Source organism: Myotis myotis, unplaced genomic scaffold (genome assembly GCF_014108235.1).
Source record: "Myotis myotis isolate mMyoMyo1 unplaced genomic scaffold, mMyoMyo1.p scaffold_m19_p_8, whole genome shotgun sequence".
Classification (NCBI taxonomy): Eukaryota; Metazoa; Chordata; class Mammalia; order Chiroptera; family Vespertilionidae; genus Myotis; species Myotis myotis.
Window position 1 is genome coordinate 48,357,315 of NW_023416390.1, and position 20,105 is coordinate 48,377,419.

General features: G+C 42.1%; 1 protein-coding gene across 5 annotated transcripts in view; it reads right to left on the reverse strand.

Moving 5' to 3' along the window:
* Nucleotides 1-19,080, reverse strand: part of NOSTRIN (nitric oxide synthase trafficking) — a 53,088-nt gene extending 34,008 nt beyond the window's left edge. For 4 of the 5 annotated variants that reach the window (XM_036320525.1, XM_036320524.1, XM_036320526.1 and 1 more), the window contains exons 1-3: nucleotides 18,978-19,080; nucleotides 11,354-11,439; nucleotides 146-229 (exon numbers count right to left, since the gene is read on the reverse strand). In XM_036320525.1, coding sequence (XP_036176418.1) covers nucleotides 146-229; nucleotides 11,354-11,439; nucleotides 18,978-19,004 — 197 coding nt within the window. In that variant the 5' untranslated portion in view covers nucleotides 19,005-19,080. Of the gene's footprint in view, nucleotides 1-145; nucleotides 230-3,410; nucleotides 3,492-11,353; nucleotides 11,440-18,977 lie in introns of all 5 variants that reach the window. The other variant, XM_036320527.1, reaches the window with a different exon arrangement.
* Nucleotides 19,081-20,105: the final 1,025 nt, after the last annotated feature.

Consider the following 20,105-nt stretch of genomic DNA (forward strand, 5'->3'; position numbering starts at 1 on the left):
ATAGCGCACAGTAAGTGTTCAAGAACTGGAAGCCATGCTTGACATCATGTACCTGCCAAATTTATAACAGAAAACTGGAACTGAACAAATGTCACTGTTCATTATTTTTAAGAATTATTTTACTTTACCTCTTTCATATACTTACTTTTTCTTTGTGTTCTGTAATGCTTTGTTCAGCTTAATTGCCTGTTTCTGAAGTCCTTTGGCATAGTTAAACTCCAAGTTTGCCCTGTTAGCAAAGGGACAGAATGTGCCAAAAATCAAGCAACCCCTGCCTTCACCCCCTTACCCCCCAACACACACACAAAGGAGAGTGCCCAGACTGACAATGCAATGCCCACATAAAGAAGAGATGATTTGTTTACTATAAAGTTCCTCTTATCCTTAGACATAATCCTTAAGGCTATCCAAGAGGATCCTATAAAGGAAGAGAGTTTATTTATTTGACCTTCTTGTACACTAGTGTTATGGATGGAATTGTATCTCTCCCCAACCCTTGAAGATGTTGAAATCCTAAGCCCTAGAGCCTAAGAATGTGGCCTTATTTGGAAATAGGGTCTTTGCAGACCATCAAATTAAGTCGAGGTCATCAGGGTGGGTTCAAACCCAATATGACTGTGTCCTTACAGAAAGGGGTATGGAGACAGAAACACACACCCAGGGAAAACACATTATGAAAAGATGAAGGGTGATGTATCCACAAGCCAAGGAATGCTGAAGATTGTCAGTAAACTGCCCGAAGACAGGAGAGAGGCACTGAATAGATTCTCTCTGACAGACCTCACATGGAATCAACCTGGACAATATCATAATCTCAGACTTCAGAATTTCTGTTGTTTAAGCTACCCAGTTTGTGGTACCTTTTAATAGCAGTACTAGCAAGCTACTACAAGTAGTAGAGAACAGAAGACTTCCCTACTTATCCTGGGATATAAGTACTATTAGATTAGTTCTAGAATATAATGAGCTGGCAATAAAATGATAAATTATGATGGACTTAACCACACAGTAGCTTTCTAAATGGGAAGGTGCTAAGGTGGCTGACACCACATTTAGAAAACAAATTTCCATTACTTTCTATGCAGGACAAGACTCAGTGGGGAATCTGGGCATGTCCTTTAAAAGACAACTCCTTAGTTCTTTTGGATAGATTGAATCACTCTCACTTGAACTGATTTTACCATTTTTACTTGTAGGCCCATCTACAGACAAAATGAAGACATATTCTTGCTCATCTTACTTTTCACTGAAGATAATAAAAGTGGAGAAAATTAAATTTAATGTATATTGTTTTCCTTTTTAACATGGACCAAAGAGGTTTTTTGTTGCATATTTTTCAGTTTTGTTTACTTACACTTTTATCATAAGATAAAAGTTACTGGAATTATTTATGACTTCATTTCATGTGTGGTACAATCCCAGAACTCTCTAGTAACTAACTTCATACCTGAATCCCCTCCCCACCAGCTCCCCCCTCCCCCCACGCCACACACACACAAATTAGACTCAGTGCGATAAACTGAACAGGGAAAGAAAGCTCTTTTTTATAAAATGGAATGTAGATATAATGGGCTGTTGATCTATTGCTAAATTTCTATTTATTTTCCCCTGTTAGTACAGCTGTGCTCTCCGTTATACGTTAACACTTTTTGAAGGAACAAAGACCATCTCATTTGATGAACTTGGATGATCTTTAATCCCAAGAGACTTCTACCATTCAGTGGAGTGGCTTTAGGCAATATAAAGGGGAGTAATTAGTCCTATATCAGGGGTTTTATGATAATTAAATATAGTAATGACCCAAGCTGAGGGGGGACTCAAAGACTGGAATAATTACTATTGACTTGCATGATCTGACCCCTGGTTCCCTCTCTGGTTTCCTCTCTTACAAGGTGTCCCCTTGTTTACTGACTGCTGGTGGCCAGATGCCACCCTCCCTCAGGGCCCTTGCACTTGCTGTAGTCTCTGCTGGGTCTTCCTTCTGTTACATAATCATTACAGACTTTTCCTTCATGTCAACACCAACAGGACTTGCTCAAATCTCACCATCTCAGAGGCTACCCTATTCAAAGAGCATCCTTGTTACTCACCCCTTACAGCTTTATTCATGTCTTAGAACGTATCACTATCCTAAGTCACATGTTTTTCTTTTTCAGTGTACTTCTATGAACACCCCTAGAATGTAAGCTTCATGAGGGTCTAGATTTGTTTTGTGTATTGCTATATATCTAGGAATAGAACAATGTTTGGCGCATATAGGTGCTTGGTATGTGTGTAAAAATGAATGAATGAATGAATGAATGAATGAATGAATGAATGAATGAACTTTCCATCAGGTCTTTTTTTAAAATTCTAATTGCCCTGACCAGCAATCAACCCGCAACCCAGGTATGTGTCCTAACCAGGAATCGAGCCGGAGACCCTTCGGTGCATGGATGACACTCAGCTAACTGAACCACACTGGCCAGGGTTCCATCGGTCTTGTTAGAATTGTTAACTGGTTTCTGCTACAAGTCTGCTCTCACTTCACCATTTATGAACACAAAATTGCAGAACTACTTAGATGTATTCCTACAAGCTTGAGCTGTGCTCAGCCCTGATATCAGGGTACACAGCTTTCTAGCACCTGGAATAGCTGGACACAGTAACCCTTTCCTAGCCCAGTGCTAATCAGAGGGCTTTTAGGACGTTCCTTCCCAGCCTTCTTTCTTGGAAGCAGCACATAAACTATTAAATATGATGAAGCATTCGCAGTGCTCATCTCACAGCTGGGCACTAAACAAGTCCCTAATAGATATTAACTTTTTTTAAAAAATCTTTTTTTTAATATATTTTATTGATTTTTTACAGGGAGAAAGGGAGAGGGATAGAGAGTTAGAAACATCAATGAGAGAGAAACATCGATCAGCTGCCTCTTGCACATTCCCCACTGGGTATGTGCCCACAACCAAGGTGCATGCCCTTCACCGGAATCGAACCCGGGACCCTTGAGTCCGCAGGCCGACGCTCTATCCACTGAGCCAAACCGGCTAGGGCTATTAACTTTTCTAATATTGCTATTATGTACCCCAAAGGATCTCTAAACATTTAGAACACCCCAGATACACAGAGGGGGAGGGAGGTGTGGGAGATATAACCCACAGTTTGCCCACCTATCAGCTCCAGAACAATTTGAAATGCCTTCTAACTGGAAAGGCTAATGCTGTCAGGCACAGCCTCTTCCTATGAATTCAGTTTCACTTTTAGAATGTTCTTGCAGGCTGCACAACGTGTCCTAGAAGCTAAGCAGAAATAAAAAGAACAATGCCCAGAAGGAAGTGCTGCTTTCCTTTAAATCGCTAACTTAATCAGATCCTCCTGGGAGAAAACGGTGGGCTTGGGTGGCAAGCAAGGAAGAGGGCCCTGCTCACCCGGAAGCTCCTGCTCTTCTGTTTTGGGGCTGACCACCTTCACTCCTGAGCTCCAGCGTTTCGGCTGGTTTTCACTTGAGCCTGGTAGGAGAGATTCAGTTACCACCCAGCACGGCTTGCTTTGGCTTTCTCTTTACATACAAGTGTCGTCTGCATCAGGGCATATTCGTATATATTTTTTACAGGTTGGTATATAGCTTAAAAATTCCAGACCGTGCTCTCCTGACAAGTGCGTTGCCTGTGTTCTGCCTATACATACAGTAGTGACCTCCAACATGTATTTGGCACTTCCAACATGCCAGGCAGCAAGTGTTTCCTCATTCAATCCGTGATAACTCCCACTGGGTAGGCACTCTTCCTCTACCCATTGCATGGAGAGGAATAGCAAGGCACAGGCAGTTTAGTCAGCAACTTGCCAGAGGTCACCCATGAAGAAGGGACAGAGCTGGCATTCGAACCCGGGCAATCTGGCTCGAGAACCTGCCTACTTAGATACTCCAGTGCCCTCTGGAACTGTGGGGAAGGGGCTGGAGATGGAGACAAAGGTAAGGACTTTTAAAAGATTGATCCGCCTCTCACTTTGCCTTGAATTGCAGTGTTTCTGAATCACCATAGCTCCCGGTGGCTTAGCAGCCTTGGTGCAGACATACTGACTTTCCCTGGCTTCTTCCAACAGCATTGGTGCTGATGTAAGGTGTGCTCCCAAATGGGGAGGAGGAGGTGTTAAGGGTCTGGAAAATGGAAAGGGAGGGATCTGTGCTATCAACTGTCACCAGCATCGCCCTCTGTGGCGGGACTGAGTTGGACATCGCTTCTCTGAACATCACTATTGTATCCTTTGCCCACCTTGGATATAATAAAGGGTTTTAGAATTAGCATTCCAATCGACCAAGCAAAGCAAGCTGTAATAAGCTCCTCTTGCATTTTAAAGCCTAATGACCATCACACAATCCTCAGCAGATTACTCCGAAGGAGTAATCAGAAGGAAATGAAACGAACCAGGGCCTGGAAGATGGGTGCAGGTGCATGGGGAGTGGGGCACTGTGACTGGGCTCCCTTTCTGGCGAGTTTGCCTACAGATGAAAGGTTCCCAGGCCTCTGGCCTTGAATGGTCTTAATCTTAACAGAGGCGAATGGCTAAATTTCTCCCTGAAGAAAATGGTTCTAAGAAGTTATTGTTCCAACTGGGAAGCATGGAAAGAGCTGTCACATTTATAAGTCGGAATGTTTGTAAATTGAACAAATGCTGCCACGTGGCTTGTCTGTGCTCATGGTCTAATAAAACAGTATATCTATATGCCCTTTCAGAGTTACTGCTAAACAGAAATAAACTGTTTTCCCAAGGAAGAGGTGGCACTGCCCAGCCTCCTCCTCCGTGGACCCCTACCACACACACTCACAACTGCTCAGTCCTTTATCCTGGTTTCCAGCCTAAAAGTCATCACATGCAAAGGGAGTCAAGAGAGACAGAGTTGATCCCACTTCTAGGACTATATCCCAAGAAACCAGAAACACCAATCAGAATGGATATGTGCACCCATATGTTCATAGCAGCACAATTCACCATAGCTAAGATCTGGAAACAGCCTAAGTGCCCATCAGTAGATGAATGGATTAGAAAACTGTGGTACATCTTCACGATGGAATACTATGCTGCTGTAAAAAAGAAGGAACTCTTACCATTTGCAATGGCATGGATGGAACTGGAGAGCATTATGCTAAGTGAAATAAGCCAGTCAATGAAGGAAAAATACCACATGATCTCACTCATTCAGGCATAATAAAGACCATTATAAACTTATGAACAATAATACATACAGAGGCAGAGCTGCCTCAAACTGATTGTCAAACTGCAGCAGGAAGGCCAGGGAGGGTTGGGGAGCAGGAGGGAGGAGGGTAAGAGATCAACTGAAGGACTTGTATGCATGCATATAAGCATAACCAATGGACATAAGACACTGGGGGGTAGGGGAGGCCAGGGATTGTCAAGGGCGGGGGAAAAAGGGGACACATATGTAATACCCTTTGTAATACTTTAAACAATAAAACAATAAAAAAAATAATAGAGACAGAGTTAATCTCAGATTGAGTCCTAGAATTTTCATTCCCTTATTAAAATAATCAGAAACATGCTTGCAAAAACTTTGTGCTTAATGTCTTAGCCCTAAAGCTACCTAATAGGAGTTGAGAGTCCTAACTGCAAGCAGTTGTCTTGGTGCATGTGAAATTAATGATGTATATGTCTTTTGATGGACAACTCAATTGCAGAATATTCCAGAGAATTTTAAAGGTCCTGGACCAGAGAAATGGCATGCACTGGCTTTTAATCCATCTATGTTCTGATTTCCTCTCGGCATGTGGAGGCAGGTTAATAAATTCTCATTAGTAATAATAAAGACCAACCAATTAAGTCAAAGACCAACATTTGTCTTAGAATTTAAAATAAATTATATTTTGAAAGAAAAGAGAGATGGAAAATACAGGGTATCAGATTCAATATTTTAGGTAGAGCACAAATTAAACTGTATAAGTGACCATGTAATCAATGTTAGAGTGTCTTGCTCTAATAAAATTAAGATTTTAAAAAATGGTAAAAAATCACAAACTGTAGCTGGTCCCTGTGTCTAAAAGAAATTAATTAATAAATATATGCACCACTATGTTCATTGCAACATCATTTACAATAGTCAGGTTATGGAAGCAACCCAAGCGCCCATCAATAGATGAATGGGTAAAAATGTTGTGGAATGTGGAACATACATACAGTGGAATATTACTCGGCCGTAATAAAGAATAAAATCTTACCATTTGTTAAAGCATGAATGGACCTAGAAGGTATTATGCTAAGTGAAATAAGTCAGACAGAGAAAGACAAATACCGTATCATTTCACTTAAATGTGGAATCTAAAGAACAAAATAAACAGAAACAGATTCATACATACAGAAAACAAACTGACGGTTGCCAGAGGGGAGGAGGTTAGAGGCTGGGTGGGAAAGGTGAAGGGATTAAAAACTACAGATTGGTAGTTACAAAATAGTCATGTGATATAAAGTGCAGCCTTGGGAATATAGTCAATAATACTGTAATATCGATGTACAGTGCCAGGTAGGTACTTGAAATTTAGGGGGGGTCACTTTGAAAGTATATGATTGTCTAACCACTATGCTGTTCACCTGAACCTAATGTAAAAATGGTATTGAATGTCAATTGTAATTGAAAAATAAAATTTAAAAAATAAATAAAATAGAACTAAGGCTCTCTTAAGCTTGAAAATAGCAGGTGACAGAGCCCTCCCTTCATCATGAATTAAGAAGGAATTTTAGTAATCTGAAAATCTTTGTTTGAAATGTCACCCCCATCGCTGGCCTCCTAATTTCTACTCGCAGCAGCTTGTGGTTGGGGGCTTGGTATGCTGACATTTTCCACCCAAGCTTTATCAGTTTGTCTTTGCAAAGATAATCACAAGCTCATCTTACAAACAGGCAATATTTCAAAGCTAGTTATTAGCAATTTGAAAGACATTTTTACATGGAAGCTCTGTTATTTGAGCAGAGGGTTCTCTGGCTAGCCCACACACCCACTTCATCATTACCGATTGCCTCGATTCTGGTTCCTGAGGACAGTATAAAAAAGGTGAGTGGGACCAACAGGACACCCTTCTGGAGGGTCCAGTCTGAGAGTCTCACTGAGTCCCTGCCCACTTGTAGATCAAGGAATGGGCAGCTGTGGCAGTTCTAGATCTTCAGAACCTCCTGGTCTGCTAATTCCTGAATTGAGTGAGTTTATAAAAGGATTTGAGGGAAGTGCTATTGTGGGAAAGTCAGGTAAAATGGACAAAAAGGGTAGTTTACAAAGCTTTTTAGCTAAAAAACAAAATCTCATACAGAAACCACCATATTGTAGAAGTGGGAGCAGGAGGAGGGAGCTGAGCCCTACCAATTTAACTATCTCACTCCCTGACTTGTCCCCTGAGGGCTCCCCACAGACTGGTGTACAACCGGGCTGAATTTCATACTGAAGGTGACGGGAGTCTTTGAAGAGTTTTAAATGGCGTCATGGCCACAGAGCGTAAGATAAATTAGAGAGAGATAGACCCTAGCCTGCTCCCTAGTTGAGGCAACTTTGCTTGGATTAGAAAAAGAAGATCCTGTGAAGGATACAACTGAGCCAGGGTGCAAGACTTGAGGGTTGGGAGTGATTTCAATTCCTGCCTTTGCTTGGCCCCTCAGCCAGGTGCCTTTGTGCAGACAGAAGAACAGGTTAAGAGCTTTTTGCCAGAACAATGGCAGAAGCAATGAAATGAAAAGAAAGCTATAAGGTACTAGAGAGCAATATGATGACTCAATCATAAGCTGAGATAGAAGAAGGAATCATGGGTGGCTCCAAGGATCGTGGGCTTGATTGGGTGGCAGTGGTTACCATGGTAAAAAAAAAAATCCACGAGCACCAGCTTTGGGGAAAAGCTAATAGACTCTGTTTTGGAAAGGCTTCCTTTGTGGCTCCATGGGACACCCACATGGAAATGTCCAATAGACTGTTGGGTATACGGTTTGAAGTACAGATAAGACATACTGTCTAGTAATATACATGAGAGAGTCATCAATTTGCAAAAAGGAGCTGAAGTTGTGGGAGCTAAGATCCCCCAGGCTATGAGTAGAGTAGAAAAAGGAAAGATTTACCAAAGACTTTATTTAAATCTTTTATTCTTTTGTTGACAACATCTGCAATGAATCATGGATGAAACAATGGCCAATTATACTTTCTTCTTTGTCCTTTCCTTTCCTTTCCTTTCCTTTCCTTTCCTTTCCTTTCCTTTCCTTTCCTTTCCTTTCCTTTCCTTTCCTTTCTTTCCTTTTTTTTCTTTTCTTTCTTGTTTAATGTCCAGACCAGTGTTACTTGCCATTTGAAAACCTGATCCTAAACTTGCTTGCAGAGGAACAATTGATTTTCCCATCAAAACCTGTTTGAACATTAGCTGTGGAGGTGCAGGGAACCAAATACTCATAAGTAGTTTCTGGGAATGTGTCTTTGTCTTTTAAAATCTGATCTGTGATTGTGTTAAAGTGAAACCTAATGACTTTGGTGTGAGGCATCATAGGAGCTTCTGTGTGTCTCTGGATAAATCTGAGCTGCTACTATAAAAAAGGAAACTGAAGCAACTAATTGGATAAAAGAAGCTAAGCATGACCATGAATTGCAGAATTTCCAGGAAAAATGGTGTTTCAATAACAACTGCACTTTTCTAGCAGCACCAATTAGAACAAGTGCAAGAAGGCAACTGAGCTTGGAAATGAAAGTCTCTGAACTCGAAACTTGATTGTGATGCTGTCTTTTGTAGCCCCTGGCCAACACAGAGCTGCTCCATAGGGCCACATTCCAACAAGAGTAAAGACCTTGTTCTAATAATGTGGTTGTAATATAATAAAATAAACTCGTAACCATCTTTCATTTATTTATTCATTGAAGCTACAAATATTGATAGGATGTATTTCATGTAGCAGGTACCCTTCATTCAGCTGGCCGCTGGATGTGCCTTTATGATTTTCTACATCATAACCCTCAACAATTTCAAAAGAGACAGGTAAGAAAGCGCATTCTGACTCCATGTACAGCAGATACATCTGTGGCAGGTAGAGATGCAGAGCAACCTGGACAAGGCAGTTTTGGAGCAGTGAGTCCCCAAATTTATTCAGTTCATTGTTGAGTCTGTTTGCCAGGCATAATTTATCACCTGCCTTCTGTCTTCATAGCTCTCCTCCAGACACTAATTTTAAAGATGGGGACACCAACCAGGTTCAGATGACTGCAACCCAGATCATGTGCATGGCTAATAATGTGTACAGATTTTTCCTGATCTGTGGAGGGAGATGCTTTCTAACCCAGGCAAGGGGTTGAATTTGTAATAGTTAACTGGTCTTATTTTAAATAATTTCCTCTGAGACTGATAGCAATACTTTTAAGAAATTCTCTCCCAGATTGGTCCTTCTATTCCTCTCACAGAATCAAAGCAACTTGAGTATTAAGACAGAAGTAACTTCTTATATTAAAACTAGAGGTCCGGTGCACAAAATTCGTGCAGGGGGACGTGGAAAGGGGGGGAGTCCCTCAGTTCGGCCTGCACCCTCTCGCAATCTGGGACCCCTCGGGGGATGTCCGGCAGTCGCACATCCCTCTTGCAATCCAGGATCACTGGCTCCTAACCACTCGCCTGCCTGCCTGATCACCCCTAACTACCTCAACCTGCCTGCCTGATCACCCCTAATCACTCTGCCTGTCTAATCGCCCCTATCCACTCACCTGCCTGTGTAATCACCCCTAACCACTCGCCTGCCTGCCTGATCACCCCTAACTGCTCACCTGCCTGCCTGACCACCCCTAACCACCTCTGCCTCTGCCCCAACCCCTGTGGCTTTGTCCAGAAGGACGTCCATAATGACATCCAGAAGGATGTTTGGCTGTCTGGTCTAATTAGCATGTTACACTTCTATTATTATAGATTTTTTCTTTTCAACTTTGTTTGATAAACCTGGTTATTATCTTTATAGTAGACTTTTGGACCTCTCCAGTATCTTCCCTTGGTCCCAATAAGGCTAATGTTCTTCTTTGTTCTTGACCCATCAGTGAAGGATGCAGTTGGGCCCTTGTGTCTTTGTTCTCGTGACACACATGGAATCTTTTAAATCCAAAATGGGTTACCTTATAAAGAATAAACAATCTAGCCTGAAGATCTCTTTAGAGTTGTTTATTACAGAACTGTCTAGAGCAGTGATGGCGAACCTTTGAGCTCGGTGTGTCAGCATTTTGAAAAACCCTAACTTAACTCTGGTGCTGTGTCACATATAGAAATTTTTTGATATTTGCAACCATAGTAAAACAAAGACTTATATTTTTGATATTTATTTTATATATTTAAATGCCATTTAACAAAGAAAAATCAACCAAAAAAACGAGTTTGTGTCACCTCTGGCACGCGTGTCATAGGTTTGCCATCACTGCTCTAGATGTAGGAAAATGGTCTATGTCTTTATGGCCCAATTCATCCTTGGGATCTCTAATTTTAAGCAGAAATGTTTGTAACTTCTTGACTGAGTTAATTGTGCTTAGTTCAGCACAGTGAACAGCTTTAAACATGATCACATCTAGTATTAAAAGAAGATGATACTGCCCTGGCCAGTGTGGCTCAATGGGAGAGCATTGGTCCAAGCACTGAAGAGTCTCAGGTTTGATTCCTGGTCAAGGGCACATACCTGGGTTGTAGTACCTAGGTTGCAGGTTTGATCCCCAGCCCCAGTAAGGGTGTGTGGGAGGCAACCAATCAATGTGTCTCTCTCACATTGATGTTTCTCTCTCCCTCCCTCCCTTTCACTCTCTCTAAAAATCAATGGAAAAAATATCCTCAGGTGAGGATTAACAAAACAACAACAGCAACAAAAAGATGAGACTGAAAATGGTGACTTTTCTTTCATCCATTTGGATGGATGATTAGAATTAAATTCAGACATTTACTGAAAAAGTCAAAAGGCCAGGCTGTAACAGCTCAGCATACAAAGGTGAGTAGGACACAGCCCCCCACTCCCTCACCCTCCTCATAGGGGAGACATATGTCAATTAATAATTGCCACTGATGTGAAAACAACAATGGTGTATACATCAGGAAAAATGGTGGGCCCCGCAGGTGGTGATAAACTCAGTCTTAGGCATCAGAAGAGACTTGACTGGATCTTCCCAAGCAGAAGTACCTCCTGCTGTTTCCTGATTTTTTTTTGGTACCCAAGTGATAAATGTGCAATAGAGAAGAATCACTTTTGAAGCCAATCTCTCAAGTACCAAAATATAACACTGTGTTCCGGGAAGTGGGACAGCTTGTAATCACTCCTCCAGTTCCATCACTCCCAGCCACTAAAGAGGAAGAGCTGCTTATTGCAAATGCACATTTCGTACCTTTGCTGAAGAATGGATGTGACCTGCTTGCAGAAATTCTCTCCATTTTGAGAAAACTCCTTGAGGCTCTTGTACACTTGATTATACTGAAAAAGAAAAGATGCACAGAAAGGTTATGGACACTTCCAAAGACAGAACTCCTTTAAACTCTGAGTGCCGCTGTGACAATGACTGTCAGTGCAGGTGGCCGTGCAGCTGTGGGGTGCACACCTTTTGGATGAGTTCTTAAAATAAAGACTAAGTGTCTTCTGCCTGGATATAAAAGATCCTGGAGAACTTTTCAAAAAATAAAGCTATCTGCTTGTCTATCTGCTTCTCCCCTAGACCAAAGGCAAATAGTTCAGCAGTAGGGTGCCCTTGGAGTCTGGCTTCCTACTGCCCTGTTGTTCCCAGGAAGGTTAACGGTACCTTCTGAAACATGTTGAGTAGTCAATCATTTTGTGTCTCACAAATTCCAAAATAATATTTCTAGATCTCCTGACAAACCGTGAGCCATGAAAGTGAGTGTTTCTTGGCTGAGATATAAAAATGCAAATGAATAACTTGTTAATAAAAATGTTTCCTAATCCCCTCTACATCTCATTCAACTGCAGTAATAAGAATGTTAGAATAATGAGTTGAACATTTCAATTGAACCAAACCTTTATACAATTATTTATATCTCAATTTAGCCTTCAGACTCAAGAATTCTAATTGAAAGTTTTTGTCATTGGGTTTAGAGCTCTACAATGTCATTCTGAAAATAGTATTTGTAAAGGTTGACCTTGATGACAATAGATTTTAAGTGCCCAAATGGAGAGGGTAAGTGTCCGCCGATTCTGCTGCTTTCCTCACACAGAGTAGGTGAATTAGGAACAGAACAGTTTCCAAACACACTTTCTCACAGTTTCCATCTGGCAGATGCATTTTTAGTGAATTGCATTTTTCAAAATGAGATTTTACACAAGAGGATGCAAATTTTGTGTAGATCAAGCATCCTGCGGTGACTTGGCTCATACAGAGAGCCCAGCCTCTTCGGCACTCAAGGTCTCCAGCAGGCAGCTGGGCACTGTGTCGAGAAGGGCAAAGGGAAGCAAACTCACATTTACTGAGCACCTACTATATATATACATCATGCATGTTCACATACGTGAATACTCAGGGCGGGGCAATCTTTTTGGCAGCACAATAGCACCTGGCATATGGTGCAAACAGAGGACATAGGGCCACAGAGGAGGAAGAGACCTAAAATCTAGCACAGAAAGCCATGGCAGGACGTGGACACGCAGTAGTAGCAAACCAACTATCTGGGACACAAGGACAGTGGTCAGGGAGCACAGCCCTTGATTGCTAACTCCTAAAGCAAGGTTTGCACAATCTCGTGCCTGCAGGCACTGGTCAGGCACCTGGGTGAGCGAGGAGCAGGGTGGGGACCGTGAGCTTGCAGAGGCAGCTGCCACATTGCTCCGGCCCAGGATGGCCAGATCATCCAGTTGGTCCAAAAAAGCTGAAATAAGGATTGGAATCTGAAATGCGATTTTTTAAAATTGTAGCAAACACTTCACAGATTTTAAAACTCTGCAGAGTAAGCAAAGCATACCTGTGCTGAGGTCCAGGTGTAGGCTTTCTCACACACAAATGGTTCTCCTCTGAGAGTCAACAGAGTAAAATCACATTTGGCAACCAAGCTTCCTCATTGTTATTTTCCTAAAAATAATCTGACGTCGAAGAATGATATGCTCCCAAAAGGCTTCCTTCCTTCCCTTACATGTACAATGGGAAAATTTTATTGAGCATTTTAAAATTTTTCAGTTTTTTTTGTTTGTTTGTTTACTCCTCTATAAACTAAACATTTTCACTAAATTCCCCTAAGCCTTTCATTTTCTTCCCATAACACCAGAAAACATACCTAGGTCTCATGAGAAGAAAATAGATACATGTTTAACAGGGCACCTACCCCTAGAATAAGGTCATTTCTCAACCTCTGTCGCCCTTAGGTGTAGCCATGTGCCTGAACACTTCTTGAGGCAGGGGCAAAAGTTTTGCATGGGGTTTCAGTGAAGGTTCCTACCTTTCTTTGCTGACAACTGGACTTAGAAATGATGGCTGATGCCATAAGGTGGTCTTGAGGATTGATGCCATGTGCTAAGATCATACAGCAGAAAGAGAAAAAGAGCCTGCGTCCCTGATGGCCCTGGAAGCCACCACACGAGCCCTGAACTCTCTTCTTTGGAACTTTTTTTTATGTGGGAGAGAACAATGTTAGGGTTTTTTTTCAAACTCATTTTAAGTTTTTTAAATATGCAGTTGAACATATTTCTAACTCATATGCTGTCTTTTAACTTTTTATTTTAAATTATGATGCATTTTTATGTTCATAAAGTAAGGATACAGACAATAATAACGATACACATTTTGTACTCACTACCTAAGTTATAGAGATATTAGCAGTTTGCTTCTGCTCTCTCTTTAGACAACTATTTTTTTCCTTTTCACAATTTATTTGGCTAAACTTGGGCATTTATTCTTCCATACTGAAAGGAGTTTTTAGGGGTAAAATAGGCAGGTCTAGGGAGTTCTAGAAATAAAGGGGGCCCATGGGGGAGGGCTGCAAAGCTGGGGGCTGGGAGCTGCCAAAGGCATACATTCACAAAGAACCAAAGGTGCCACAGCCTAAAGGGAGAGGAAGACACTCATTCACAGGAGATAAGGGGAAAGCCACAGGGAGTAGCAAAAGAATAGGGAGAAGGAGAAAAACAGATTTTCACAGGGAATAGAGAATTCTACCACAGGAGGGGGAGAAAGAGAGGGGACCCACATGGGGTTTGAGCTCTGAAGCTGCTATAGTGACCAATCAGAGGGGCTATCAGGACACAAGGAATTGCATGCAGCCTTTATAAACCTTAGGAGAGAGGGACTTAGTGGAACCCCCTCCCCATGTGGGAGTCTGTGTTTGTTTCCCAATAAATTTCCAACTTTTCCTATACCACCTTTTGTCCATGACTTCATTCTTCTAATCCACCTGACAAAGACCCAGGAAAGAAACCACCTTTGCATCCTGCCCAAAGGTAAAGCACACATTTCAGTTTGATTTCCGTGTTTCAACATGAACATATCTAATTACAATTTTTTTTTAAAAAAATCCCTGTTGGGATCTTAATTGCAATTGCATATATATATATATATATATATATATATATATATATATATAATCTCATTTGGGGGAAATTGACTTTTTGATGGCAGACTTAAACATCCAAGGATATAGTAAAGTCTTTTCATTTGTTCAAATCTTACTTTATGTCCAATAAAATTTTATGATTTTTATAGGTCCTGTAACTTTCTTACCTGGTTTATTTAGAAATATTGCACAATATTAAGCTCTGTATTTTTTATGTGATATCCTATTTGTTCTGTCTCCAGCAATGCAGAAACAAAGATCCAAAAACACCAGGGGGGCACATGCAGGGGAGAAGGGTAGGGATGCAGAGTGAGGCTTTTTGCTCTCCAACACTTGCAAAGGCTAAGGCTGGGGCTGGGGCTGGGAGAAATCAAAGCAAAGAGATGGAGTGGATCATTTGGGAGCATTCACAGTGGAAGCAAGGACTAAACCCTCCCATCAGGAGAACTAAAGAGGAAGGAAGGAAGGGACTCTGAGATGAGCTGTCGCTATCACCTGAGGAGTGTATATTTTCCACGGTCCTGGGGTGAGAATAGGGGACCTCAGACACCATGCGTGAGGAAACCATGCTCCTAACCAAAGCTGTGAACAGAGCCAGTTGAGAATATTTCTATGTGCTGGGCTGCAGGGGCTGCTGCATGTCCCAAATGTATCAAGTCATCAAAACTCTCCAAGACACATTTGTAAAATACCATCTCCAGATGTCTAGTTCTAGGAGGCCAGACAGTCCTGAAAGTTTATAAATCAGTGATTTAACACTCCATGGCCTTTGGAGGAGAGGGGGAGCCTGTGACAAAGAGGAGATTCCTGTCTTTCCCAAAGATACTCAAACTCAACTTTTTAAAGGCAAAGGCTGCTCAAATAAAAGTGCATCTTATGGCTTGAATCAACTCTGAAGCTGATAGTTTTAGATTTTGAAATATGATTTCCTGTTATTTAATAGACTAGTACTTTCTAAATTTTTCACATCATGGCACACCTAGAAAATGATATTTGTACCAGACAGTGTACTAAAGGGACAAAGCTGTTCCGGGTAGAGACAACTAGTCCATGAGCTGCCTCTACCCGCTAAGACCCCAAACCCAGCCACACCCTGCCAATTCAAGGGCTGAGACACCTGTAACCCATTTCCCAATCTCAGTGTTCCCAGGCATACACAAGTCTGGAAGCTCTTCAATAGGTCACGTTTTTAATTTAGTGAATGAATAAGAGCAGAATGTTCTGCTTGTAGTAGCAATGGAGAGAGAATCTGTACTGGACACTCCTTGATAAGCTCTGATAAAGGCAGCATTAATAAAGGAGTTGCTAAAAAATATTTCCATTATTTTAGCATAACCCCTTATTTACAAACAACCATCTACTCAGAGTTGAAGACAAAAGCTGTGAAAAGCAGAACCCAGAGACCATCTTGCCCAGTGTGTGTATGTGTTTGTGTGTGTGTGTGTGTGTGTGATCAGAAAATATAGGAAAATCCCTTGACCTTGGCTCTAGCTCTCCCTCTCCTACCCCACCTCCCTCCCCACCCCACTCTCATCTACTGGCTCATGTGGGGCATGACCTAAAATAAGAGATTAAAACAATTTTTTGTATCATGAGCCCCTTTGGCATTCTGGTAAAGCCCATTTTACTCTGAATAATATTTTCAAATGTATAAAATCTATACTAATAAAAGCCTATGTAGTCATCATGCCCTCACACCGTGATGCCCTCACACCGTGATGTCCTCACGCCCTAACAATCCATCACCAGGAGGCTGTGTACGCAGTGGGCACACACAGGTGGGCAGGGACTTGACATTGTGTGCGCAGCATGGAGGCTGGTCCCGCAGCTCTGCGCCGCGAAGCCAGGGTGGGGAAGCGGGGGCAGGGGCAGGGGGGGCGGGGGGGGGGGTGCATCCTGTGGCTCCATGCAGCGTGGAAGTGGGTCCAGGTGGCTCCAAGTGGTGACGCTGGGGTCAGGACACCCAGCTCCAGCCTACCTCTTTGGGGCAATCCATGGAGGAGCTCCAGATGGGTGGGTGGGGCCTACCTCTTTGGGGAGATAGATTGCAGGGCTCCAGCACTGTGAGAGGGCACAGGTCAGGCTGGGGGACCACCACCCCCCTTCCCCCCCCTCCCCCCCCCACCCCGTGCATGAATTTTGTGCACCAGGCCTCTAGTAAAATAATAGGATTACAAAGAAAAGTAATTACACACACACACACACACACACACACACACATTTGAAAACATTTTAAAATTATGTGTGCTTTATAATTAAGAATTAACCAAACTTCTAAACCACATTGAGTGTGATCAATATTTCTAGATATCTGCTGAGAACTTTAATATTATATAAAATACATGTGATTTTTCTTGGTCACAAAGTCACAGACAGTTCAGTAATACTGGGTTACTGCTTATATTAAAAATTAGAGGAAATTCTTAATTTCAGTTATAAACTAGTGCAAATAAAAAGATCATGTTTTTCTCATTGAAGCTCATGCAGCGCACAGCTTCCACACATGGATCCGCCGGGGTAGGCAGGGTTAAGAACTGTAGCTAAGCTAAGGCTTTATGAATGAACTGTGTTCTGTACAACCCTAGGCATGCATGGAATGAGACATTTTGCAGGTAGTTACTAGTAAACCTTTGGGTTCTTTTATAAAAACTACCCAACTGTTTCATAAAGGATCTGTTTGCTTTATTTAATAAAACACATTAATATTAATAAAACTCATTCCCATGTTTCATTTTGTTCCCAAACTGCAGCCTCATCTTGATACAATATTGTTCCCCAAGCACAAGCTAGGACTGCACCAGGAAATCAAGTTGAACACTTGATGAAGATGAATCAAATAAATAAAGATTCCATGATCTCAGAGGATTTAGAAACACTGGCTGACAGGATATCCACTTCCTCTGACTCCCAGGTTACTTTTGGTGGCACTGGGCCCATAGAGATAATCTTCAAGGTTGTGGACAAGGTTCGGCATAAGGGGAAGAACTCTTCAGCATGTCAGGGAGGAAACATTAAACTGACACCAGATGTGGTGACGGGCTGTCTTGGGGCTGCTCGAAAGAAGATATTCCTCCCAGTTCCTGAGCTAAAGGCAGCCTTGGGAAAGGATGCTAGGCTCTCCATTCTTTTTTAACTCAGCGGGCCTCAGTTTCCCTCTATCTCACTCTTCCCTAGGTCTTAACTTCTGTCTTTGGTGACAGATTTTGCCTTGACTTATACAGTTGCTGTCCCACTCAACCACCCCTTTGCAAAAACATGATCACAGTGTCAATGGTGGGAAAGGAGTTAGCATTTTAGAGGGAAGCAAATGCGTGGAACAAAAAATAAACAGCAAATAAATAAACCATAAAAGACTTGTAAAAAGTTACCTGTGCAAAAGATTGGAGGAGATTAAAGGGGGAGATTTCCTTTCTTCAAACTTATATACAGCTATATTGCTGGATTTTTTTTTTTAATTAAACATTACTCTTGCATTTAAAAAGTAAAAGCAGACAGAGGCTGCGGCTACGTTGTCATTATTAATATTACTAGCCTTTATGACTGCACCTCATTTAGCTCATCTGATTCGTGAGCTCATTTTGTGGAGTAGCAGTTACAGGCCTATCAGCTCTAAGCCTGTGCTTTCCGCATCCACTGGACTCTTTCCATGGCTCTGTTTCAGTCCCCATTTCTGCTTTTCCACAATTCTTTTTTTTTTTTTTTTAAGATAAAATACTTGAAAGATCCCTTGTTTGTGTTGTTACCAATTTTTGCTTCTTGGCACCATTTATTTGGAAACACCCTGACATTCCTTGATTACTTTATTTCCAAAGTAAATATATCCTCCTCCTCTTTAGCTGCTCCTCACTTACTAAATTACATCTCTGCTGTTGCTGCGAATGCCCTCATAAATCTTTAAATTTTTGACCCATCTTCTAGTTTTGGTAGCCCTCCCAGGACTGAAAGAAACATATTGATAAACCTGTCTGAGAACCACCACGGGCTGGACAAAATGGGGAGCCTGTCCTCCCGCCTGTGGGACTTGGCAATTCTTGACTATCTCAGTGATATGGGAAAATACACAGAAACCTTCCACTCTAAATTCCTTCGCAGAAGCCAAAATTGGCTGCAGACATTCTGCGTCTTTGTGTATCCACTCAACGAATAATGTAAGCACTTGTGTATGTCTTCAGAATGTTTTCTACACAGCCACCACCTGCGTGCAAATATGATGCTATGCCCCCTCAAAGTTTTCCTAAGAATATGAGAATAGAAAATGACAATGACCTGCCCATTTGCTAGAAAGGGCAATTACTGGTAAATTGAACTAAAGAAAAACCACAGATTTTTGACTCACGGCCAGTATCTAAACATGTTTGGTTCCTGAGCATCTCAAACTTTTAAAGTTAAAATACATTCATGTATAAATCCACCCCTCAGCGCCTTCTTACACACAAAGACACAAACGAACCCCAAGCGACTCACCGAACAGTTTGTGAGCGGGTCCCTCATGCTGAAATGTGTTTGGCTTCTTTCCTTTTAAACTACGCTCCAGCGTTCAGCTTTCCACACTCAGGACACACTGCCCTCTGAAGGTTGGGTGTGTCCTAGACTTCCTGCATTCAAAGGGCCCAGAGTCCTGTCAAACGCCCGGAGGAGGAAGTCCCACCCTGGACTTTCCTCCATTTATTTACTGAAATAGCTAAGAACTGCTCAAGGTCAAGAGGGCTGGTGTGAGATAGTGGGAAACACTTCTGTAAATACTTGGAGAGCAGAATACTGAGTCCTTGAGAGAAAGCCCAGAAGCTATAAAGTATCCCCATAATCCGGCCGCTCCCTGGGCTGATGCATGTCAGACAGCTTTCTATATTAATCATGTTTTTTATTTTCTGCGTTGTCTGATGCTTGAACATGTTATGGCCTTTTGAACCTGGGAGAGCCTGCTCCTCCATGGGTCAGCCAATACCTAGAGAGAGGAAGCAACTTGCCCTTGAGCACATCTTTGATATGTAAAGCAACCAATCCAGGGCCCAGACCCTCTTCCTCCCTTCCTTATCTGAAGCTCACAAACTAAATCAATATCTCCCTTGCTCTAATCACCCCAGCTCAGGGTACCAAACAATTAGGACCAGACCTATATAACTGTGACTACTACAGTGGAAAAGGTCTAGAAAAGGCTGTCAGGGAGCAGGACATACATTAACCACCCCTGAGGGTTTAACTCAACCCAGCTCTCACTCCTAGCCCAACAGGACCAAGAGGCTGACTAAACTATCAAATTAAGAAAAAATTCTTATGCTTACCCTCATATGTTTGTAATCATTCAAAAGGATAAACAGAACTAGAAATCAGCCATCAGCAACTTATATTTTTATTGCTTTCTCTGCACCGGTGGTTCCATCTAATGGCCTGTTGCCTTGCTGTAATTGGGGGATCCCCCATCCAAAAGGAGCACCATCAGCAGAGCCCAGTGGAGCACTTCAGACCTGTCCAGGTGGGCCCACTTCATTCATCTGCTTTGGGTGTGCAGGCTCCATTCTAAGTCCCTGCAACCAGAGTAGAGATGTTAGCGGTGGTACGGCACCAGAATATCACCAGCAATGGACCTCAGTA